This window comes from Fukomys damarensis, unplaced genomic scaffold (genome assembly GCF_012274545.1).
Source record: "Fukomys damarensis isolate Sample0158 unplaced genomic scaffold, DMR_v1.0_HiC HiC_scaffold_20, whole genome shotgun sequence".
In the NCBI taxonomy this organism is placed as follows: domain Eukaryota; kingdom Metazoa; phylum Chordata; class Mammalia; order Rodentia; family Bathyergidae; genus Fukomys; species Fukomys damarensis.
The window spans coordinates 17,491,643-17,514,980 of record NW_022900932.1 but is presented as its reverse complement, the minus strand read 5'-3'; the positions used below and the strand labels follow the sequence as shown (position 1 = coordinate 17,514,980).

General features: G+C 52.6%; 2 protein-coding genes across 7 annotated transcripts; one reads left to right on the top strand and one right to left on the bottom strand.

Annotated features, from left to right (window-relative positions):
• Window positions 1-6: 6 nt before the first annotated feature.
• Window positions 7-14,016, top strand: Zswim8 (zinc finger SWIM-type containing 8). Of its 6 annotated transcripts, none has more exons than XM_010607125.3 (26): window positions 7-256; window positions 2,273-2,426; window positions 2,620-2,714; window positions 2,869-3,041; window positions 3,223-3,330; window positions 3,457-3,538; window positions 3,626-3,746; window positions 4,311-4,512; window positions 4,648-4,823; window positions 5,176-6,169; window positions 6,878-6,988; window positions 7,149-7,328; window positions 7,430-7,613; window positions 7,822-7,920; window positions 8,597-8,721; window positions 9,153-9,393; window positions 9,491-9,649; window positions 9,751-9,979; window positions 10,150-10,439; window positions 10,590-10,813; window positions 11,636-12,124; window positions 12,325-12,508; window positions 12,595-12,771; window positions 12,902-13,021; window positions 13,345-13,455; window positions 13,549-14,016. In XM_010607125.3, exons 1-26 carry the CDS (start codon window positions 49-51, stop codon window positions 14,007-14,009), a joined length of 5,697 nt encoding a protein of 1,898 aa, XP_010605427.1. In that variant the 5' UTR covers window positions 7-48; the 3' UTR covers window positions 14,010-14,016. The 6 variants fall into 6 exon arrangements, with proteins under 6 accessions (XP_010605427.1, XP_010605435.1, XP_010605420.1 ...); XM_010607133.3 differs by having other exon boundaries at window positions 6,878-7,009; window positions 12,325-12,484; XM_010607118.3 differs by having other exon boundaries at window positions 6,878-7,009.
• On the bottom strand, window positions 13,932-22,747 carry Ndst2 (N-deacetylase and N-sulfotransferase 2). The gene is made up of 14 exons (XM_019205092.2): window positions 22,731-22,747; window positions 19,204-20,524; window positions 18,783-18,870; window positions 18,324-18,478; window positions 17,982-18,167; window positions 17,418-17,546; window positions 17,103-17,285; window positions 16,921-17,017; window positions 16,014-16,137; window positions 15,707-15,881; window positions 15,351-15,521; window positions 15,147-15,256; window positions 14,858-14,960; window positions 13,932-14,762 (listed from the first exon to the last, which is right to left on the bottom strand). Exons 2-14 carry the CDS (start codon window positions 20,203-20,205, stop codon window positions 14,637-14,639), a joined length of 2,649 nt encoding a protein of 882 aa, XP_019060637.1. The 5' UTR covers window positions 20,206-20,524; window positions 22,731-22,747; the 3' UTR covers window positions 13,932-14,636.
• Between the last annotated feature and the right edge of the window lie 591 nt (window positions 22,748-23,338).

Sequence of the window (23,338 nt, the reverse complement as noted above, 5' to 3'; positions counted from 1 at the left end):
GGCCCCGGATCCGCGGGGGGGGACCCGGCCCGGGGGGGTGCGGGCCCCATGGAGCTGATGTTCGCGGAGTGGGAGGACGGGGAGCGCTTTTCATTCGAGGATTCCGACCGCTTTGAGGAGGATTCACTCTGTTCCTTCATCTCCGAAGCCGAGAGCCTTTGCCAGAACTGGCGGGGATGGCGCAAACAGTCAGCGGGGCCCAATTCCCCTACCGGCGGTGGAGGCGGAGGTGGCAGTGGCGGTACCAGAATGCGAGGTGAGGAGGCCTGATGGGGGGCGGACAGGCCCTATCAGGGCCTTGGTCGGAACTGTTCGGGACAGGGAGCTGTCCCGAGTTTAGGACGGACTTCAAGACTTACTTTTCTGGCCCTTCCAGGGTGGGCTGGCCTCTCCACGCCAGCGGCCAGCGTGTGTGTGTGTGTGTGTGTGTGTGTGTGTGTGTGTGTGTTTTTTATGTGAGTTGTGGCAGGGAAATCCTGGGTTGAACACCAGGATCTTTTGTTGTTACTTTGCCTTAGAGATGGGAACGAGGGAGGAGAATCAATCGGTTCTCTAACCTGAAAATACTTCATTGATTTCAGCCTTTGGTAAACCAGAGAGTAGGCAAAGAAGAATGTGGTTAAGGAGCAAATTGTAAAGTGACCACTCGAGGTGTGTCACGCTGTTGCAAAGTGCAAAAGAACTTGCTTTGGGACATTCAACTCTGATCCCAGCTGCTCCAAGAAAAGATCGCATCCAGAGGAAAGTGGAAGTGAACTAGCTGTGAGAGGAGATTCCTTAGTTCATAGGGCTTGACCAGAGGTTTGCTTCTGGCTATATTGAAGATCTGTCAGAAGTCACGGCTGAGACTAGCCTTAGATTTCCAATCTGGGTAATTTCCTTTGGGATTGCTCATGCAACACTTATTCTGATCTTTGCTGTGAGTTTCTTTTATCCTTGGGTCTTTCAGTTAAATAACTGATGAGTGCAATGAATCATTTTATTTTTGTTAGAGGGGATGGAAAGGAGAATGTAAGAGAAGCTCCACAGGCCTGGGGCTCATCAAATCCTGTCCCTGTCTTGCTCATGGCAGTTTTTGTCCTGGGTCTTAGTGGAAGTTGACTTTCTTCAGAGGGGGCGGGACTTCTGTTCACACCATTTTAAGTGTGCTGTTTTCCAAGTGTGGACATTTTTGGTACCCCTTTGGTACAGAGAGAAATTTACATGTGTCACTTTTTGGTGGTAGTTTTCGTCTTAGTTGGAGATGCAGTACACACTTTGAATATGCACACACACACACGCACACCAGTCACAAGCAGCTTCACTGTAGGTCTTCTCTGGCTTCCCTGCTTCTTTCATATTTGCATGTGTGGGTGGCTGTGAAGCTTACAGCTCCCTCACTTTGGGGGAAGTAACTGAAGTCATAGTGGAAGATTTTCAACATATTGATATCTTCCTGAACGTGTTAAAATCTGAGAAAACTTGCCATTTCCGCCCTACCCCCTCCACCTACTCTGTGGCCATATTCAATTATTTTATTAAACAGGTTAACTTTTTTTTTAAGGTTCTTTTTTACTTCTATAATTTTCTGATCTGTCTTCCAGTCTGAGTGACCATTAGGGTGGTGTGCTGTCCATCTTTTTATCACTGCTTTTGGAGTAAAAGAGTGCAGAAAACTTTCTGGAGTGCTAACTCCATCATACCAAACCAGGCGATTCTAGGAGCAGCAGCTAGGGCCCATGGCATAGCTCTCTCCCCTCTGGGGCTTCCAGGGTATGAAGTCAAGGTTTATGGGTGGCAGAGAAAGTGCATACTGTATTGTTTCTTGAGGTCACGGCTTAACTCTTCCTGTGCTCTGGCCTGTCTTCCCTTCTTTGATGGGGGCCTGCAGTCACCTGGAGATGAAAGGATAGCAAAAAAGCAGTCAGAGAGGAGAATGCCAAAGGAGAGACGTTAACAGTGTAATATGAACCTAAAGTGCTTGGGGTATGTGGGAAATTTGATGCCAAGCTATGTGAGCAGATTACCTGCTATGGTCCTGGAACGCACGTGTCTGGCCAGGAGTTTCCTGGGAATTCCCTGGCATCTCCTGTTCTGGGCCAGAGGTGGCAGCCTGTACCCTGGGAACTTCCCAGCTCCCCTTCCCCAGAAGGAGTTTTGAGGGTTAAGAGTTCCAACTCTACCCTTTCTTTCATAGTGAAGATGGGCCCCAGGTTGTGGCAGTGGTGTCAAGAAATTCTTGCCCTTTTCATTTTGCTTTCTCTTTCACCAACCCTAATCTTTGTTTCCAAAGATGGACTGGTGATCCCGTTGGTGGAGCTGTCAGCAAAGCAAGTGGCATTTCACATCCCTTTTGAAGTAGTGGAGAAAGTTTATCCTCCAGTGCCTGAGCAGCTCCAGCTCCGAATTGCTTTTTGGAGCTTCCCTGAGAATGAAGAGGACATTCGGTGAGGCCAGAGGACTGATGGTGGGGTATAGGGTGCTGATATCCCATTGTTCTGCCTGCGGGGCTTTCTGCAGAACTTGGAGAGGAAGATAAGCGGAGGAAGGAGTACCTGGGAGTTTCCCCCAGAAGACTGAGGATGGGTCTGTGAAGGGTTATTGAGTGGGTTGTGGCCGTGTCCTCTTCTCCACCCCCAGGCTGTATTCGTGCCTGGCCAATGGCAGTGCAGATGAGTTCCAGAGAGGGGATCAGCTCTTCCGCATGAGGGCTGTAAAGGACCCGCTGCAGATAGGTAAGGGTCCCATCATGCCCTGTGGCAGCCTTGCTACTCCCACACCAGTTATGAAGAAGCTGGTGCAGGTTCTCCAGATAACTGCAGGGCCAGGGATGAGGGCAGAAACTCAGGCCTTGGCAGCTCTCCTTGACCATGCCCGTATTTTCCCCAGGGTTCCACCTTAGTGCTACCGTGGTGCCACCTCAGATGGTCCCTCCCAAAGGGGCCTACAACGTGGCCGTGATGTTTGACCGCTGCCGGGTCACCTCCTGCAGCTGTACCTGTGGGGCTGGGGCCAAATGGTGCACCCACGTCGTGGCACTCTGTCTGTTCCGCATCCATAATGTGAGGCTCTCCCAATTTACTCTGACCCTGTCCTCCGCTCCATACCCCACTTTGCTGCATGCCCAGCCACAATGTGAGCCCCTTCACTTCCCTCCTCTGCCTATCTGTTCCAGCTCTGCCTTCAGTAACCTTTTTCTCAGATGGCTCCTTTTTCTCAGCTTTCTTTCTGTTTCCCCTTCAGGCTTCTGCAGTTTGCCTTCGGGCCCCTGTTTCAGAGTCCCTGTCTCGGCTCCAGAGGGACCAGTTGCAGAAATTTGCTCAGTATCTCATCAGTGAGCTCCCTCAGCAGGTGAATAAGCTTGGCCTGCACTCCCCTCACCAGCTCCAGGGCTGCGTGGCAGGCTTTCTGGTGGGCTCTAGCCTCTTTGGGTTCATCTGTGCCTTGTTCTCTCTGCCTTTGTCCCTTTCCCCTTAGATCCTCCCCACAGCCCAGCGCCTCCTGGATGAACTTCTCTCCTCCCAGTCAACAGCCATCAATACTGTATGTGGAGCCCCAGGTAGGAAGGAAGCAAGCAGTTAGGGCTTGTCCTTGCTAGGCAATTCCAGCCCCTGTCAGTAGGTGACTAACTACCTGTCATCCCCAGACCCCACAGCAGGGCCCTCAGCTTCAGACCAGAGCACTTGGTATTTGGATGAGTCCACACTGACTGACAACATCAAGAAGACGCTGCACAAGTTCTGTGGCCCCTCCCCTGTGGTCTTCAGGTAAACTGGATCTCTTTGTGCTGAGTGTAGGGGGACAGGGAGCAACCCTCAGACTGCTGATAGAGTTTTTGTTCTATTAATAACTGTGCCCCGACCCACTCTTCCTTGCATTGGCACAGTGCCTGGCAGACAGATGTCACTGACCAGTCAGTGGGTGCTGATGCTCTTGGGCGGTCTTAGTGCAGTCTGGTTTTATCAAGGTGGAGCAAGAGGTTTTTTTTTTTTTTTTTTTTTTTTTTTTTTTTTTTTGGTTGTTTGGGACAGGGTCTCACTATGTAGTTGAGACTGACCTGGAACTCACTGTGTAGTCCAGGCTGGTCTCGAACTCATAACGATCCTCCTGCCTCAGCTTCCTGAGTGCTGGGATTACAGGCGTGCGCCACCATGCCTGGCTAATTTTTTTTTTTTTTGATAGATCAGGAGATTGAGGCAAAGAAATATTTAGAATGTTATGGCCACCCCTTCCCCCCTCTACTCTGTATTTTGGGTCAAAGCACCATTGTGCTTTTACCTGTTATATTCAGATCCATCTCCATTGCCCTCTTCCACCTGCAACTTTTCTAGCGATGTGAACTCCATGTACCTGTCTTCCACGGAGCCTCCAGCTGCCGCTGAGTGGGCCTGTCTGCTGCGCCCCCTGAGGGGCCGTGAGCCAGAGGGCGTCTGGAACCTGCTCAGCATTGTGCGGGAGATGTTCAAGAGGAGAGACAGCAATGCTGCCCCTTTGCTGGAAATTCTCACCGACCAGTGCCTCACCTATGAACAGGTAACCCCAAGTGCCACATGGCTTCTCTCTCGCTCAGCCTCATTCTCCTCCTCCTGACTTCCTGATGGGGACACTGGGCAGCATGGTCTACAGCTTCTGCGCTGTCAAGCGTATCACAGCCTCCTCTGTCTCCAGATAACAGGTTGGTGGTACAGTGTGCGCACCTCAGCCTCACACAGCAGCGCCAGCGGGCACACGGGCCGCAGCAATGGACAGTCGGAGGTGGCAGCCCATGCATGTGCCAGCATGTGTGATGAGATGGTCACACTGTGGAGGCTGGCTGTGTTGGATCCTGCCCTCAGCCCCCAGCGGTGAGTGTCCCTCAGGGTTATCACAGCACTGACAGGGCCAGACAGGGCCCTTACCTCCTTGTGTATGGAGGTGCACCATTATTCTAGTCTCAGGGAAGTGGGGCTGCTGAACTCTAGGGTGATCAGGGATTTAGGAGCTTTTTTTCTGACAGGATTTTAACCTTTTTTCCCCTAAATGGCATCGACCTTTCAAAACTCCCAAGTGTTACCCTTGTATCTATGGGGCTCCCTCAGGAAGTGCCTTCTTGCATGCTTTCCCCGTGCCTCTCTTCCAGCGCATACCTGCTCCGCCTTTCCACCCGGTGCAGCCTGCTGGCCATCCTCCCGGCAGCTTCCTCCCCTCTTCCCACAGCCGCCGGGAACTGTGTGTGCAGTTGCGCCATTGGCAGCTGAAGGTGATTGAGAATGTAAAGCGGGGACAGCACAAGAAGACTCTGGAGCGGCTCTTTCCTGGCTTCCGGCCAGCAGTCGAGGCCTGCTACTTTAACTGGGAAGAAGCCTATCCACTTCCTGGTGTCACCTACAGCGGCACTGACAGGAAGTTGGCCCTGTGCTGGGCCCGGGCCCTGCCCCCTCGGCCAGGAGCCTCACGTTCTGTGGGCCTGGAGGAACCCCGGGACCGGCCCCGACCTCTGCCTACTGAGCCAGCCGTGCGGCACAAAGAGCCTGGGGCCAAACGCAAGGGATTGGGTGAGGGGGTGCCCTCGTCACAGCGGGGTCCCCGCCGCCTCTCAGCTGAAGTGGGAGACAAGGCTCTGCATAAGATGGGTCCAGGTGGGGGCAAAGCCAAGGCACTGGGTGGGGCTGGTGGTGGGGGCAAAGGCTCAGCAGGCAGTGGAAGTAAGCGACGGCTGAGCAGTGAAGACAGCTCCCTGGAGCCAGACCTGGCAGAGATGAGCCTGGATGACAGCAGCCTGGCCCTCGGGGCAGAGGCCAGCACCTTTGGTGGATTCCCTGAGAGCCCTCCACCCTGTCCTCCCCCTGTTGGCTCCAGGGGCCCTGCTACCTTCCTTCCTGAGCCCCCAGACACGTATGAGGAAGATGGTGGTGTGTACTTCTCAGAAGGGCCTGAGCTTCACACAGCCACTGCTGGTCCCTCCAGCCTACTGCCCGGAGAGATTTGTAGCCGGGATGACCTCCCTTCCACAGATGAGAGTGGCAGTGGGCTCCCCAAAAACAAAGAGGCAGCCCCTGCAGTTGGAGAGGAGGATGACGACTACCAGGCCTATTACCTGAATGCCCAGGACGGGACTGGGGGCGAGGAAGAGAAGGCTGAGGGCGGGGCTGGGGAAGAGCACGACCTGTTTGCTGGGCTGAAGCCACTGGAACAGGAGAGCCGGATGGAGGTAAGGGGCTTCTGAGGCCTGAGGGAGGGAGGTCCTGAGTGCTCATTGGCCTCTGCTGGGAGGGTCCTCTGGCTCTGGTGAGAAGTGTCAGGACATTAGCACAATTTAGATCCTGTAGCAGGCTCCTGACAGGACTTCTGTCTGAAGTCCATTCTTTTCACTGCTTCCACATTGATTTTTCTATGAAATGTCTGATTGTGCCTCTCTGCTGCTCAGTCCTCTCCTGTTGCCTTTAGGGTAAAAGTCCTCAGTGTAACTCGTTAGGCTCCACTTGGTCTGATCTCTTCCAGTTTCCTGCCTCTATCTGTCTATTTTAACTTGTCTTCCACATAGCCCCCCGCTAGGGGAGCTGCTGTGGTCCCTCATGCTTCTGCATGTTTTCACACCTTGGCGTCTTTACCTGCACTGCTGTCCCCTGACCCTGCCTGCTTAGCTCCCGTCCTTTCTTCAGATCTCAGAGATCTTAAAGACCACATCCTTTTAGAAGTCTTCCCACTTTTTGGTCTTTGGGCCCAAGTCCCAGTGAGCCATTCTGCCTCCCAGTACCCCTATTGGACTGGACCGAGCCCCTGTGATGTATCCAGGACCAGGACAGGGCCCAGAGTGTGGCAAGCACTCAAGGAGCATGAGCTCTGTGAGTGGGCATGATGTCCTGCCTCTGCAAGTTGGGCTTCACCCCATCTGGTCCCGTGTGCTCCCTCTTTCCAGGTGTTATTTGCCTGTGCTGAGGCCCTGCACGCTCATGGCTATAGCAGTGAGGCCTCTCGCCTCACCGTGGAGCTTGCCCAGGACCTGCTAGCCAACCCTCCCGACCTCAAGGTAGAGCCGCCCCCTGCCAAGGTGAGAGAGACTCCCTCTACTTACCGGGCCCCACTTACTCCTTATCTGCTCCCAAGCCCCACCCCAAGTGAGAGCCTCCTTCTACCTCCACTGAGATGAGTCAAACTCACCTGCCTGCTTCCTGTCCTTCCCTCTCTAGGGCAAGAAGAACAAGGTATCCACGAGCCGCCAAACCTGGGTGGCAACCAACACCCTGACCAAGGCAGCCTTCTTGTTAACAGTGCTAAGTGAGCGCCCAGAGCATCACAACCTGGCCTTCCGTGTGGGCATGTTTGCCTTGGAACTGCAGCGGCCCCCAGCTTCTACCAAGGCCTTGGAGGTCAGATTCCATCCAGACCTTGCCACCTCAATTTCCTCAGAGCCTTGCACCTTGATCTCTGCTGCAGCGTAGGAGGAATAAGCTCTTTCCCATGCTCTCAGGTGAAGCTGGCATATCAGGAATCTGAGGTGGCTGCCCTGCTCAAGAAGATTCCTCTGGGTCCCAGTGAGATGAGTACCATGCGGTGCCGGGCAGAGGAGCTTCGGGAGGGGACGCTCTGTGACTATCGGCCTGTGTTGCCCCTCATGTTGGCCAGTTTCATCTTTGACGTTCTATGTGCTCCAGGTATGGTGTCTGCCTCTACAGTAAGTGGGGAACAGAGGGAGGTGTAGCTTTCTCTAGGAAATCCCAAGAGCCCCAAGGCTCTGTCTGAATCACCTGTAGATCCATCAGGCAGCTTCATGGGTAGGTCTGGAGTGATGCAGGTCTGGGGTTTCTTGTATTCTCTCCTGTGGTACTTCTGTCTGCCTGACTTACCTTAACTTTCATCCAGTGGTTTCTCCCACGGGTTCTCGGCCCCCAAGTCGCAACTGGAACAATGAAATGCCTGGGGATGAAGAGCTGGGATTTGAAGCAGCAGTTGCTGCCTTGGGTGAGTCTGTCAGAGTCTTGGGCATGTATATGAGCAAAGCCTGGCCCAGACCTCAAGGGACATGACACCTGGACATTGTTCCTGAGAAGCTATGTGGTAACAGGGAAGTCAGGATGACATCTGTGAGCAAACTAACGCCTGTGAGATAATTGGGAAGTTGGGAGAATGTGTGCTGTTGTTGGTAGGTGTTATGAGGCCAGCAAAACAGAACTGTAGGGAAAGGCCTCATGGAGGTGACAGAATGTGAAATGTGGGTTAGCTGGGCGTGGTGGCACATGCCTGTAATCACAGCACTTGGGAGGCCGAGGCAGGAGGCTCACTGAGAGTTCAAGACCAACCTAAGCTACATAGTGAGAACCTGTCTCAAAAAACCAAACCGAAACAAAAAAACCCAAATAAATCACGCATATGTACATATATACATAGCTGCAGTCAAGTTTTCGTGACTTGAGGCACCAACTTCCTTCCAGTGATAGATGCATTCTGGGTAGGTAGAGTGGGCCAGGTTATGAAGCTCTTGAAAAGCAGACAGAACTTAGGTTGGATATGATAGTGAGGACCTTCTGTAGGACTGGAAGTGGGTTGGGATTGGGTTCACTGGGGAGCCCTGGCCTGTTTGGCTTTGCTGTCTTGGGAATTCTGGCCATTCTCAATCCCCGTGTGGGCTTTCTCACAGGCATGAAGACCACAGTGAGTGAGGCAGAACATCCCCTCCTGTGTGAAGGGACACGTCGGGAGAAGGGTGACCTGGCATTAGCACTGATGATCACTTACAAGGACGACCAGGCCAAGCTGAAGAAGGTAAGGGTCTGAGATGCTGGGCTTCTGACAGGCAGAGGGTGAGCAATCGTTACTCCCTTTCTCAGGAGATTCTCGTAAAATGAGAAAAGTACTGTTCCGCCCCTAGGAGGTAAGTAGGGAATCCTGGAGACTTCTCATAAAGAACAAGAGACCAATGGTTCTTATAGGTGTGCTTGGGCATGAGGTGGAAGACGAGAAGCAGAGAGCATAAAGTCATTCATTCATTTATTTCAATATTTATTGAATATCAGTATATTCAGTCCTGAGGTAAGTGTTACGGAAGATGCCAAGACATGTAAGCTGGGAGGTCGTCCTGTAGTTCTAACTGGGGAAGGCTTCCTGAGAGGTAGCATTAGGCTGCTTCGAAAAGAAAGAAGTGTTACAGAAGTCAGAGATAAAGGGAATCCTATCACTGTTTTTCTGTTCTCCAGATACTAGACAAACTCTTGGACAGAGAGAGCCAGACACACAAGCCACAGACGCTGAGTTCATTCTACTCATCTAGCCGCCCGGCCACAGCCAACCAGAGGTCTCCTTCAAAGCACGGGAGCCCATCTGCCCCCGGGGCCCTGCAGCCTCTGACCTCAGGCTCTGCGGGGCCTGCTCAGCCAGGGAATGTGACAGGGGCTGGGCCAGGCCCTACTGAGGGCTTCACAGAGAAGAATGTGCCTGGTGAGGTGGGGGCGCTGGGCAGGGGAATGAGTGGTCTACAGCCATGTGGGGGTACCATTTCCTGGGCTCATCCCAGTGTCCTATTTTTCCCACCTAGAAAGCTCCCCACATTCCCCCTGTGAGGGTCTCCCATCTGAGGCATCTTTGACCCCAAGGCCAGAGGGGAAGGTTCCCAGCCGCCTGGCACTTGGCAGTCGTGGAGGCTACAATGGACGGGGCTGGGGCTCCCCAGGGCGACCCAAGAAGAAGCACACAGGTAGGACAGCCCTCAGAATGGCATGGAGGGAAGGATATTAAAACTTGGAGTCTGACTTCTAGGACTCCTGGCTTCTGAGACAAACTTGTCTTTGGGTTTAGGAATGGCCAGCATTGACAGCAGTGCCCCCGAAACAACATCGGATAGCTCCCCCACCTTAAGCCGGAGGCCACTTCGAGGCGGCTGGGCCCCCACCTCCTGGGGTCGAGGACAAGACAGTGACAGTATTAGCAGCTCTTCCTCAGACTCCCTGGGCTCCTCATCCTCCAGTGGAAGTCGCCGGGCCAGTGCCACTGGAGGGGCCAGGGCAAAGACAGTTGAAGTTGGCAGGTCAGTGGGAAGAAATGCACATCAGCCCTGATCTTCCTACTCTTCAGGGCCACATCCTTAGTGTAATCCGAGCATTGTCCCCCAATGCCTCACCCTGGACCTTCCCAACCTACCTGGACATCCACTTCAGAGAAAACCCAACCCCCATCCCTACCCCATTGCCCCTTCAGGTACAAGGGTCGCCGCCCCGAGAGTCATGCCCCTCATGTACCCAATCAGCCATCAGAGGCAGCTGCACACTTCTACTTTGAGCTGGCGAAGACAGTGCTGATCAAGGCAGGGGGCAACAGCAGCACTTCCATTTTCACACATCCATCTTCCTCAGGGGGCCACCAGGGTCCTCACCGCAACCTGCATCTTTGCGCCTTCGAGATTGGGCTTTATGCCCTTGGCCTGCACAACTTTGTTTCTCCCAACTGGCTCTCACGTACCTATTCTTCCCACGTTTCTTGGATTACAGGTAAATTTAATGTCCTGCTGGGGGTAGGATGGGGTTAATTGGTAGAGATAAGAGCCTCATCTTTGTGGCATTACTGGTTTGATGGGCACCATCATCTGCACACCCTCATGGTGCCCACCCTAAGCCCACTCTGCTTATCTTTCCCTGAAGGGCAGGCAATGGAGATTGGCAGTGCAGCCCTGACTATACTGGTAGAGTGCTGGGATGGGCACCTGACGCCCCCTGAGGTCGCCTCCCTGGCTGACAGAGCATCACGGGCACGGGACTCCAATATGGTGAGGGCAGCCGCGGAGCTGGCCCTAAGCTGCCTGCCTCATGCCCACGCGCTGAACCCCAATGAAATCCAGCGGGCCCTGGTGCAGTGCAAGGAGCAGGTATTTGGGAGTGCTGGCAGGGAGGTTGGGCATGTGGGAACGTGAAGGCCAGCTCTACTTTTTGAGATGGGGTTTTGCTGTGTTGTCAAGGTGGCCTTGAACTCATGACCTGCCTAGCCTCCAGAGCAGTGGGACCACAGGCAGGATACCATGCTGGATAGGGCCCAGCTTTTGATTACATATTCAGGAGTTTACAGAGTATCCAGTTTGAATTCACATGTGACATTTTAGATATTACACGCTAAGCATCCTACCTGAAGTGTTTCAGATTTCGGAATATCTTGAGGCTGGGACCCAAGTCTAAGCCGGAAATTTATTTATCTTTCATGTATTTGATGCAATGTAAACCGAAGGTTATCTTATATAATTATTTTAAATAATTTTGTGCACGGGGCCAAATTTCTTCATTATTTCCCAGGTATGGCATGTTGCTCAAAAGTTTTTGGATTTGGGATGCTGCTGAACCTGTACTATGCTGTCATGTGCACCATGTCCTTTATATCTCTGAAGTGAGGATTATCCCTACTTTACAAATAAGGAAGTAAAGGCTTATAGTTTAGGGACAAAGTAAGATGACCCAGGATGGAAAAGTTAGTGAAGGCCTCAGGGAGATGATGAGGTGTGGAAGGGAGAGGTGGTTGAACTACTTTGGACTGGGCCTTTGATCTGGGCCTGACTCCTATTAGTCAGCAAGTGTTGTTCGCTGTCTGTGGGAGGCACTCACTGCTCTGCCACGAACTGAATGTGGACGCTGACCTGATCCCACCCCGAGACAACTGGGTGAAACCTTTCCCCTTTAACGCTCTGTGCCCCTTCTTCCAGGATAACCTGATGTTGGAGAAGGCCTGCATGGCGGTGGAAGAGGCGGCTAAGGGTGGGGGCGTGTACCCCGAAGTGTTGTTTGAGGTTGCTCACCAGTGGTTCTGGCTGTATGAGCAAACAGCAGGTGGCGCATCCACAGCCCGTGAAGGGGCGCCAAGCTGTAGTGCCAGTGGGATCAGGGCAGCTGGGGAGGCTGGGCGGGGGCTGCCTGAGGGCAGGGTGGGGCCAGGGACTGAACCTGTAACAGTGGCAGCAGCGGCAGTGACAGCAGCAGCTACAGTGGTTCCAGTCATCTCAGTGGGGTCCAGTTTATATCCGGGTCCAGGGCTGGGACATGGTCATTCCCCTGGCCTGCACCCTTACACTGCTCTACAGCCCCACCTGCCCTGCAGCCCTCAGTACCTCACCCACCCAGCGCACCCTGCCCACCCCATGCCTCACATGCCCCGGCCTGCCGTCTTCCCTGTGCCCAGCACCGCATACCCACAGGTGAGCTGGTTCTGCTAGGGGTGGGTGTGTGGGAGGACGCTGGGAGTATGGGGTTGGCTGTGGCATACTCTGTCCAAAGTCCTGGTGAGGTGGTGGGAGTCTGGGGAACCTGACCCAAATAAGGGGTCCCCATTTGTGGAGTAGAGTACCACATCCTGCTGAAACTTAGTGTCTCCCTTCTCTTCCTCCCCTGCCTCTAGGGTATGCATCCTGCATTCCTGGGGGCTCAGTACCCTTACTCAGTGACTCCTCCCTCACTTGCTGCCACTGCTGTGTCTTTTCCTGTCCCTTCTATGGCACCCATCACAGTCCATCCCTACCACACAGAGCCAGGGCTCCCACTGCCCACAAGTGTGGCCTGTGAGTTGTGGGGACAGGGAGCAGGTGAATGGAAGGGAGGCACATGGATGGGGGGGTGTGCCTCTGCTGTCCTCTGTGCTCAGATCTCATGGCTGTCCTTGCACTCTCAGTGAGCAGTGTCCATCCAGCACCCACGTTCCCAGCCATCCAGGGCGCCTCCCTGCCAGCCCTGACCACACAGCCCAGCCCTCTGGTGAGCGGGGGCTTCCCACCACCCGAGGAGGAGCCGCACAGCCAGCCGGTCAACCCGCACAGCCTGCACCACCTGCACGCTGCCTACCGCGTCGGTCAGTGGGCCTGAGGCTCCCGAGGGGACACCTTCTACTCCCTCTTAATCTGTGGACCATGGGGTCAGGTGCCAGGCTGGGGTCGAAGGTAAAGCATATGCACCTGCCGTATGACCCTCTTGTCTTACAGGAATGTTGGCACTGGAGATGCTGGGTCGCCGGGCACACAATGATCACCCCAACAACTTCTCTCGCTCCCCCCCCTACACTGATGATGTCAAATGGTTGCTGGGGCTGGCAGCAAAGCTGGGTAACACCTCCCCTCCCGAGGACCATTGTCCCCCCCACTCGCTCCCCCACCTTCCTATCCCAGACCTCCTTCCTAGCTCTTGCTCAGAGTTGAGGCCTTGGTCGGGTATGTGTGCGTGCGCGGAGGGGGCGGAGGTGACCTCAGCTCCTGGGGTGGTGGGAGGCGCTCTGCCAGGCCAGAGCTGAGATACAGAAGTTGGGTCCCTAGGGCAGAGGTGGCCACCCCCGTCTCATGCCCCTCCCCCCTGCCCCCCAGGAGTGAACTACGTGCACCAGTTCTGTGTGGGGGCAGCCAAGGGGGTGCTGAGCCCGTTTGTGCTGCAGGAGATCGTCATGGAGACGCTGCAGCGGCTGAGCCCCGCTCATGCCCACAACCATCTGCGTGCCCCGGCCTTCCACCAGCTGGTGCAGCGCTGCCAGCAAGCATACATGCAGGTGACGGTCCAGGAAGCATGGGGAGTGTTTGAGGGAGGAGGGACACGGCCTGCGCTTTATACCGAGGCTCACCCCCCACACATCCTCCTCCAGTACATCCACCACCGCCTGATTCACCTGACCCCTGCCGACTACGACGACTTTGTGAACGCCATTCGCAGTGCCCGCAGCGCCTTCTGCCTGACGCCCATGGGCATGATGCAGTTCAACGACATTCTGCAGAACCTCAAGCGCAGCAAGCAGACCAAGGAGCTGTGGCAGCGGGTCTCACTCGAGATGACCACGTTCTCCCCCTGAGTCTAGCCTCCGTAGGGCCCTGGACAGGGACACAGGCCTGTGGCTATGGGGGCCCCTCACACAGAGGGAGTGAGTCTTGGCCGGACAGATCATCCCCACTCAGTTCCCTAGGAGCCCTGACTGGCAGCTGCTCTTGGGCTGTAGCTTGGGGCCAAGATGTCTCAGACTCTAGAAGCCTAGGGCTGGGGGAGATAGGCCTGTCTGGGAGGGGGCACTGGGTGGCCTCTGGTATTTATTTGGCATTTATAAATATATAAACTCCTTTTTTACTCTAGTTTACTGGGCTTTCCTTTTTTTCCTTGCATGTGCAGCTGAACCCTGAACCAGGGGGAGAAGACCCGATTCTGCTTAATTCTAGGTTTTCCTCATTCCATTACGGCAAACAAAACAGAAAAATAAGGATGTTTATTAAGGACATTTCCGGCCCACAGCCAGGGCTCATACTTAGCTCTATGAGCCACTGTCCGACCTCATCCCCATTCAATGTGAATGACGTTAGGGAGGCCGGGCCACAGGAAGATCCCACTGCCTGACTAAAGGGGGTCCCTCCCATGCCATAGACAGACACACTGCTCGGGATGGAGGAGGAAACCATTGGGTTAATACATTCCTCTCCATCCTGCCTGGACCCGTGCGCTCCTCCCCACCTCCTAAGTTTATGAGTCAAAGGTACCTAGTACCATGATACAGGGCTGCCAAGGAAGCCCCTTTATCAGGCTGAAGAGCTATGGGAAAGGGATGCCCTTCCCTTCTCAGCCATCCCAGGCCTGAGGGCCACTGAGGTAGAAGGGGGAGAGGCCAGGTCACTCTAATCCCCCTGTGGGACCTGCTCTGGGGTTTCCCCTTTGGGAAATGGCATTATGCTGGCATAGAAGGCTGGGACATCAGCCCAGACTGGAATTCTGCAGTTCTTCCCGAAGCCATGAGGGAACTGGTTGTCCAAGCCGGCTCAGCAGCTTTGACAGCTCCAAGTTATGGTTCCGGAAAAAGTCCGTCAGGAAGAGACGAGACTGAAGGAGAAGAGAAAAGTGAAGGGAGAAACAGGAGTAGGACCATGTTAGCTTCTCCCAAGTGGAGTGTGATACCCTGCCCAGGAGTCACTGACCTCAGTGTCCATATCCGGGTACCTTCGGCCTTTGCTCTTGCCTAGGCAACGAGTCTTACCACCTTCAAGTCCCTGGCACCAAAATCCCTTATCTTCATCAAACCTGCACGACAGGAAAAGGCTATTTAGGTGGGAAGGAGGAGCAATCCGAGCCCCATAAATGCACACTATCCCTTCCGGCCCACAGGAACATCCCTCCTTGTTAAGGTAAATCCATGTCTTCACAGGTATGATCAACCTGCTTGCCCATTTCCCCAAGAGATCCCACCCCTGGGCCATGCTCTCCAACCTGAGGGTCCGTGTGTAGTTCAGAAAGGGTGTGATACCCAGGAACTTCTGGATGTTCTCCATTGAGGCTGCTGGGTTGGCACGCAGCTCCTGTCCATCCACAATCAGCAACTAAAGGGACAGGGGTGTGGTTCCCTCAATATTCCTAGGAAGTGGCTTGGCTGGAGGGAAGGGCACCCCAATGTAGACTCTTGGGGAACTGTACCTGTCCAGAGGGGTAATACATCAGCCAGCGTTGTAGGTGGGTAGAATAGTAGCCAGGGACAAGACATCGATTCTGCAGGGAGCGAAGTACCAGGGGAGCCTGGGAGGAGGCTGAAATCACCTGGTAGAAGGTATAGTTCAGAGCAACTGGGTCTCCGTGAGCTCGCTGGTGCTGAAGGACAGGGCATAGGAAGGTGAGGAGCTGGTGACTTGACAGAATTATTCTGCACTTATCCTTGGTGTGGTGACAGCACAGGCACCCTTCCTCAAGACCTAGTTTAGTTTCTCTACCCTCATTCCTGCCTCCCCACTCCACCCCTTTCCATCAAGCCCCACATGTCCCAGCTTCAGGCAGACCTGGTACCAGGAGTAGGCCCTGTCAGCAGGGTTGGTGAGCACAGTGATGATCTTAGCTCGGGGCAGGAGGGCAGCCCCCCGCCGTGGTACAACCTCTGAGTCAAAGTAGGTGGCACTTTTTTCAAACAGGAAGTCAGTGCTGGCATTGGAAGGAACAGGAAAGAAATCCATGTACCTAAAAAGCAGAACAGAGGAAAGACAGACATTTTTAGAGTGAAGAGGTCAGATGTCAGTGTTGGTAGAAGCTGAGTATTTTTGGAGGAGGAAATGTTTCCCTGAGAAGTCTTTAAGGGGGTTCCAGTCTCACCAGTCAATACCCTTGTGGTAATTAGGGCCATTGAAGAACTGAATTTCCTCAAAGGTGCTGGGGCTTGGGAAGCTGCTTGTTACAGCTGGGTGTAGGCTCAGGAAGAAGTGAATAGCTGTGGTTCCTAGATGGGAGAGAATGACCAGGCCATTGTGGGGAGGAAGCCAGCTGAACAGCATGAGTTTGAAGAAAGTAAGAAAATAAGCACGCTGGGTAGTAAAATCCCCTTTGGCCAAACTATATTGCGAGAAGGAAAGCCCGAGAAAGGCACAAGAAAGAGTTAAAACAGCAGGGGCCGGGGATTTAGCTCAGTGGTTCTGCTGCCTGCCTCCAGGTCTCAAGTTCAATCCCCACCACAAAAAAATAAAAATAGTGGCTCTTAGCCTTGACGATCAAAATCACTTGTGAATTTTATTTATATATTTATTTATTGGTATCAACAATTGAACTCGGGGCCTTTGCACTGAGCTATATCCCCAACTTTCTTTTTAAATTTTTAATTTTGCTCTTGCTAACTTGCCCAGGCTGGGCTCCAACTTTCGATCCTCTTGCCTCAGCTTCCCAGAGTGCTGGGATAATAGGCATATGCCACTGTGCTCACTACTTGTAGATCTTTTAAAATCCTCACAGGTTGGACTGGGGATGTACCTCAGTGGCAGAGGGCTTGCCTAACATGCATGAGGCCCGGGGCCTGACTCCCAACACTGCAAAAACACACAAACAAACAACAAGAACAGCAAAAAACGAAACAAAAACTCCACAGATGATTTTGAGATACTATTAGAGTTAAGAATCCCTGTCTCAAGAGTCTGGATTAAAAAGGAGGAGGTATGAGAAGGGAATTCCTTGGCAAAAAAACCTTTTGAGTTTAAGGCAGGGCAAGAGAAACTGACTAAGGATGACTCACCTGTCTTCTGGGGTCCCACAATGAGGAACTTGGGGAGCCGGTCACAGGTTTTCTCCTTGGACCAGATATCTTTGTGCCTCTTATCATCACAGGGATTCTGAAGGCAAGGCCAAGACTCCCATAAGGCCCAATCTCTTAAACTCCATCCCCATTGTGTCTGGTCATCCAGGCTCCACTCTTACCTGCCAAAGGGGGCTTCGCTCCTGAGGGAAGAGTTCAAAGTACTTTCGTGCCAGAGGAACAGGAGGGAGGGTCTGTAGGCGCAGCTGTGTCCAGCACTGAAGGAAGCGCACTAGGCTCTCAAAGGTATACAGGCCCAGGCGGTCATTTCCATAATTGGATAGATGGGTCATAAAGATGCTGATCTGCAAGGGGGCGCCTGCATGTCAGATGGAACGTCTGTCTACCCCACCTCAGAGGCAGTCTTGATGAGTAAAGTCCCAGTCTGAAAATACTTTGGTTCTCCAATCTTCTAGCCTTTTCTCTCGGCACCTTACCGGATTAAGAAGCACTGTCAGAAAGAGCTCTCCACCTCGGATGCTCCGGTCTAGTTCACGAGAGCCTCCAGGATACTCGTTATAGAAGATTGTATGAGTGAAGAGGCCACATGTTTGCCGGGGCAGCACCTGCAGGAGATGAAATGAGGACAGATGCAATGTGAAAGACAGAGTATGAAGATGATGACGTCCTGAGGTACTGGGATCCCCTGAGTTTACAGAAGGAAACTTCTCCCTTGAAGTTACAGTGATAAGGCTCTTACTGAGTGCACTATGGTTTTCTATAATGATTTTTACCCTCATTAAGGATACTCTTAGGGCCAGGGATTTAGCTCAGCGGTTCGGTGGCCTGCCTTGCAAGTGCAAGGACCCGAGTTCAATCCCCAGTACCAAACAAAAAAAAAAAAAAAAAAAAAAAAAAAAAAAAAAAAAAAAAAAAAAAAAAAAAAAAAAAAAAAACAGGATACTCTTGGACTGGCAGCTGGCAAGATGGCAAGCCCTAAGTTAAGGCAGGTCGGAGGCTAACTGGGAGTTTGATTGTGTTTCGTATTAGGAGTCCCTCACCATGATGCCATTGTGAATGAAGCCACGGCGGTAGCGGGCAGGGCGGAGATGAGGATATTCCTCAGTGCTGGTCACCTGGATGCCCCACACAGATTTCCAGGCCTCATAGAGCTGCGTGTGGATGGGGTACACGCCCGAGTGGTGGGGGGCCACAGCATAGCCCAGATCCGTGGGAATCCCATGCTCCTGGGAAATGGAATAGATTCTCACCAGGGCCTGGTGAGGTTTGGGGAGTAGAGGGCAAAGAGGGTGGGGGTGCCTCCACAGAAGGAGATTGGTGAGGGCAGGAGAAGGGTATCCCATTAGGGGACAGTTGAAAAGGAAGAGAACCAAGTGTCTCACCAAAGCAAACTGTTTGTTGAGCCTCATCTGGTCAGCCAGCACGGAGCGATTGTGGAATAGGTGTGGCTGCATGTGGCTCCACATGTGGGGGAACCACCAGAATTCTCTGCGGTGCTTCAGCAGCATGTCGTCCCCTGCATCCTCCTCCTCTGTCCCTATGACCACACACTGACTGCTGACCACAACCAGCCAGCCCAGCTCCTTCTGTTTGGTTATAACACTGACCATTTTCTATCCCTTGGGACATTAATGATCCCTGCTCACTCAAGACTTTCCATTTTCCCCATTACCAACTCGCCCTGCAGCCACCCATGCTAAATTTCCACCAACACTATCTCCTCACAGCAGGCTGACCCCAACCTTGCCCCTCTTCTCTAGCTTGTCTGGTCATGGGATGGACAGTGAAGGTACAGATCAAACTAAGACTACTGTACTGAAGGTGCAGGGGAAGAAGCTCACCAGTATGGTAGAACTTGCCCGAGAAGCCCAGGTTGAAGGTGAAGTTGGGGACTAAGGTCCTGAGTTTGTTCTGGGTGGTCAACAGAGCCTGGGAAGAGCAGCAGGGACATGAAAAATAAAGACAGAGCAGGCTGAGCAGAGATACATTAGAAGTAGCTTTGCTTCTGTCTGCAAGGGGGAGGGAGTGTACCTACAACAAGCAGAGAATCAAGGGAGGGAGTATGACAGGCCAGAGCCTAAATAGCTTCTAAGAAAAGTGAGGGGACCAGGCATGGTGGTGCACACCTGTAATCCCAGCACTCAGGAGACTGAGGCACGAAGATTGTGTTGAGTTCCAGGCCAACCTGGGCTACATAAGGAGTTCGAGGCCAGCCTGAGCTATACTGCAAGACCCTGTCTCAAAAAAAAAAAAAATACTGACCTCAACATCAGCCACCTTCATTCGGGTACCTTCTTTGCCCACAAAGATGTCATCAATGTCTACCAAGATATAGCGGTCAAGGTCCAGGCAGAGGCGCTTGCCAGTGAGGTATGCAACAGCATCAATGAAGACAAGTTTATGGAGCCAGAAAGAAAGGCCATGGCCAAAGAGCACCCGCTGGATGCCATCATGAAGTCCTAGGTCCTGCACCACAGTGGGGAGCCGGGCACGACGAGGCACTGGTCCTGGCACAGGGGGCTCAGCTGGCCGCAGGTTAGCCAGAAGCACAGGTTCATATGTGCTGTGGTTGGACTGAAAGATGGTCCAGTCATCACCAGGCAGTGGCCCAGGTTCTAGGCGGCTGGGGCGTGTCAGATGCAGCAGAGGAGCAGAAGGATTCACTTGGTAGTCCCGGAGCCCCAAGTTTGAATGTAGAAAAAGAGGAAAGCCCTTGAGCTGGGCACTCAGTAGGCTGTGCTCATGGGCTCGGAAAAAGCCAATGATTCCCACACCATACTCCACACAGTACCGGTCTAGCAACTCCCGACTCCAGGCATCCAAGTTGACATACTTGAGCAGATTCTCGTAAATGACTAACACATAGCGGCCACGGGTACGATCAGTCAATGTGGGCATGTCCCCTCGGCCAGGTGCTAGCTCAGTGCTGTAACGAAAACGACTAGACTCCAAGAGGGCTACAATCTCCTGCCCCAACTGCGAGTATGCACTCTCTACAAACACAAGTACCACGGGTTCAGTTCGAGCTGTTTCTGGAGGCCTGGGAGGCCGAGGTGGGACTGGAGGCCGTGCAGGGCCAGGGCCAGCTGCCCCACTGCTGCTGCAGTCTAAAGGCAGAGGGAGGGGTTCCTTGGCCTTGGGGCTGGTAGACACATAATAAGCGAGGAAGCCCATGGAGCCCAAGCTGAAAGCAATCAGCAGCAGTATGAGGCGGTGCAGTTCTTGCTGCCGAGCTGGGCATACCACCTTCCACAGCTGAAGCATGGCGAGGGGAAATGAGGGAGGACCAGGGACCACCTCAGGGGATGGGAGGCAGGAGTTGTACAGCCTGGAACTGTCTCGGGAGGGTAGAGGGTAGGAAAACAGGATCAGTTCCCTGAAGAGGTGCAGACAAGTCCTCTTAGTACAGGGTAGGGGAGGTAGAAGGAGCAGCAAGGGAGGGCTGGACAGAGTCCACTGGCCTCAGGTCACCATGGCCCCCTGGCCCATGGCTTCAGGTTGCAAATTTAGCCAGGTTCCACCTTGGTTTTGATGAAGTTCCTCACATCAGAAGTCAGCACACTTCACAATCTGGCCCCACTGCCTGTAAAACAAGTATTGATAATGGGTTACTTCTCCCCTTGAAACTGTCTTCAGTCCATTCTCTTCTTCCTCCCCTTACCTTTTGCTCACTTACGATTTGTTCTCCAAAACAAACTCTAAACGCTCCTGTAGAAGACACAGCTGAATCCCGTACATTAGCTTCACACCTGTTTCCTTTGTAGGATACCTAAATTCTAAGCTCAGAGCTAGAGCAGTATGCTCAAGTTCTCCCACCCACAAGAGGCCAAACAGCTGAAAACAGGCCTGCTTTGAAAGGAGTTCCCAGCCTGTGACTGGCAATTGGCCAGCAAGCAAGAGCTCTGGTCTTCCTGTGACAAAGAGAAAGAAAGCCCCAGAAGTCCTGTGTTCCAACAAAATATCAGATAAGAGGAAACTCATGAGTCTGTTAATCTGCCGCATCAATCAAACCCACCATCATAGCTAGCAGCACCAACGAACTCGCAGTCATGTGGACACTATGGTGGGGGAATTCAAGGAAAGAGAGATGATACAACTGCTCTACTGGCTTCTGAACTTACAACCTGGACACTTCTCCATTACCTACTTGTTGCCTTTCACCTAACCTGTGCCAAAGTGAGGAAAGGAGATAAAAATGGAGACCCAGAATAGGCCATGTAACTAGTACCTGAGAAAAGCCAGAAAGCAGTCTAGACCCTCTGTGCACATTCCAGTTCTCGTTCCTAACTTAACAGAGGTGGTTCTATACCGCGGAACAGAAAAGTCCCTGAGCGCTAGCCTGGAGAGACATAAAGGACTGAATCCCGTTAAAAAAAAACCAAAAAACAAAAACAGTACAAACTGAGTGAAGGATGACAGCAACAGATTCTTAAGCCACATCCAGCCATTGAGAAAGAGGATCAGAAAACAAAGTTTTAAGGAGACCTAATTTGGGGAACTTATTTTTCTTAAACAGTCTGTTTCTGGAAGCTTTACAGTCATATTCTTTACCTCAGCTACTCTATTAAGGCCAGTGACTGGCAATCCCTTCCTGTCATCAACCCCAATACCCACATCTCAGTGGTGAATATGGACAGTCCTTCAGAACTGAGAAAGATGATTTGCGAACAATTCAGCTTTGTCGCGGGTAAAACAAATCAGCACGAGAAGAGATCTGCGAGAGACAAAAACTGTGATGCGGGTGGGGGTGAGTGTAGCACAGTGGCAGAGCACAGGCTATGCACGTGTGAGGCCTGGGTTAAGTCCATAGCACATATCCACACAAAAGGGACAGAAAGGGGTGAATCCTTAGGGAAAACACTGTAGTGAGATGTCACTGAGGGCAAGTTCATTATGGCTGTATCACCCATGTTAATATTTCTTTATTTATTTGGGTAATGGTGATCAAACTCAGGACCTCGTACCTGCAAGGCAGGCACAGTGCCACTGAGCTAAATCCCCGCCTTCCCATGTTAATATTTATTGAGAGCGTACTACTTGCCAGACATTCCTCTAAGAGATTTACATATACAGATGGTTCCCAAATTTTTTTTGTTTGTTTTTGTTTTTTGAGACAGGGTCTCACTATGTAGTTGAGACTGACCTGGAACTCACTATGTAGCCCAGGCTGGTCTGGAACTCACAGAGATCCTCCTGCCTCAGCCTCCCCAGTGCTGGGATTACAGGTGTGCGCCACTATGCCCAGTCGGTTCCCAAACTGATGGTTTGATTTACAATGGTATGTGGCAGGCATTTAGTATAAACCGAACTTTGAATTTTATTTTGCAGTGCTGGGGATTGAAGCCAGGGCCTTGCATATGCTAGGCAAGTGTTCTATCACTAAATTATAGCTCTAGCCCCTAGATTTTGATTTTGCTTCTTTCCCAGCTAGTGGACATGTGGGCTAGTAAATATATGGTATGATACTCCTGTCACACTGGGCAGTGGTAGTCAGCTGCAGTTCCTAGGCAGCTATGCAATGAGGTTAAACAACTGACACTCTGAGCATCCGGGATACTGAGCTATGGTGCTTGTTAGGTGTATTAAATGCCATTTTTGACCTAGGATACTGTCAAGCTTATGATGTGTTTATCAAGATGTAAAACTCTGGGATCAGGGATTTAGCTCAGTGGTGCCTCGCCTGCCTCAAACGCGCAAGGAACTGAGTTAGATCCCCAGTACCAAAAAAAAAAAAGATGTAAAACCCTATAGAAAATCGAGAAGCTTTGGTATTTAATCCGTACACCTACCCTAAGAGGTAGGGAAGAAATAGATACTATTGTTCCCATTTTACATTTTGAGTAGTTTAGGCCCAGAGAAGCTTAGTAACTTGCCCAGGATCAAACAGCTCAGTCAGTGGTGGAACTAGGATTCAAAGTCAGGCCTGTAAAGCTCCGGAGTCTGCGCTGTTAAGCACTGCATTTTAACTTCATACCTAGAAGAAGCAATATTTAGGGGAGGGGTGATGGAAGAAGCATGGTGATGGGACGGGCTGGGATGTGAAATACCGGAGGGGGAGCATGCGGTTGTGTGCGGCAGCGAGAGGTTTCCAGAGGGAAAAACCTAAGGGTCACCGGGGCAGGCCGGGCAGGACGCGCAGCACTAACAGGACGGGCAGGCTGGGGGTGTGGGCCCTGCGCGGGGACGGGCAGCACAGATGCCGTGGAAGAACGGGGCACCGAGTGGGCACCGGGGCTCTCGAATGGAGGGACCCGCAGGTGCCGACCAAGAGTGCGCGGACAGGGGCACCAGACTGGCAGGGGAAGGAGCGAACCGACTCGGTGACACCGAGGCAGGCTCTCGGCTGGGAAAGCCGCGAGGGGCAAAGTGAGCAGGGGCAACTGTGACAGAGGCCAGT

Bases quoted from the DNA above. Each gene is read 5' to 3' on its own strand.
- Ndst2 (XM_019205092.2), bottom strand. From the start codon at position 20,205: ATGCTTCAGCTGTGGAAGGTGGTATGCCCAGCTCGGCAGCAAGAACTG. The intron at 18,871-19,203 runs GTCAGTATTTTT...TGCTCTTCCCAG, and splicing joins TGAAGGTGGCTGATGTTGAG to GCTCTGTTGACCACCCAGAA. The intron at 15,522-15,706 runs GTCTGCCTGAAG...CCTGTCCTTCAG, and splicing joins GGGCCTACTCCTGGTACCAG to CACCAGCGAGCTCACGGAGA.
- Zswim8 (XM_010607118.3), top strand. From the start codon at position 49: ATGGAGCTGATGTTCGCGGAGTGGGAGGACGGGGAGCGCTTTTCATTC. The intron at 2,427-2,619 runs GTGAGGCCAGAG...CTCCACCCCCAG, and splicing joins GAGAATGAAGAGGACATTCG to GCTGTATTCGTGCCTGGCCA. The intron at 4,824-5,175 runs GTGAGTGTCCCT...CTCTTCCCACAG, and splicing joins CCTGCCCTCAGCCCCCAGCG to CCGCCGGGAACTGTGTGTGC.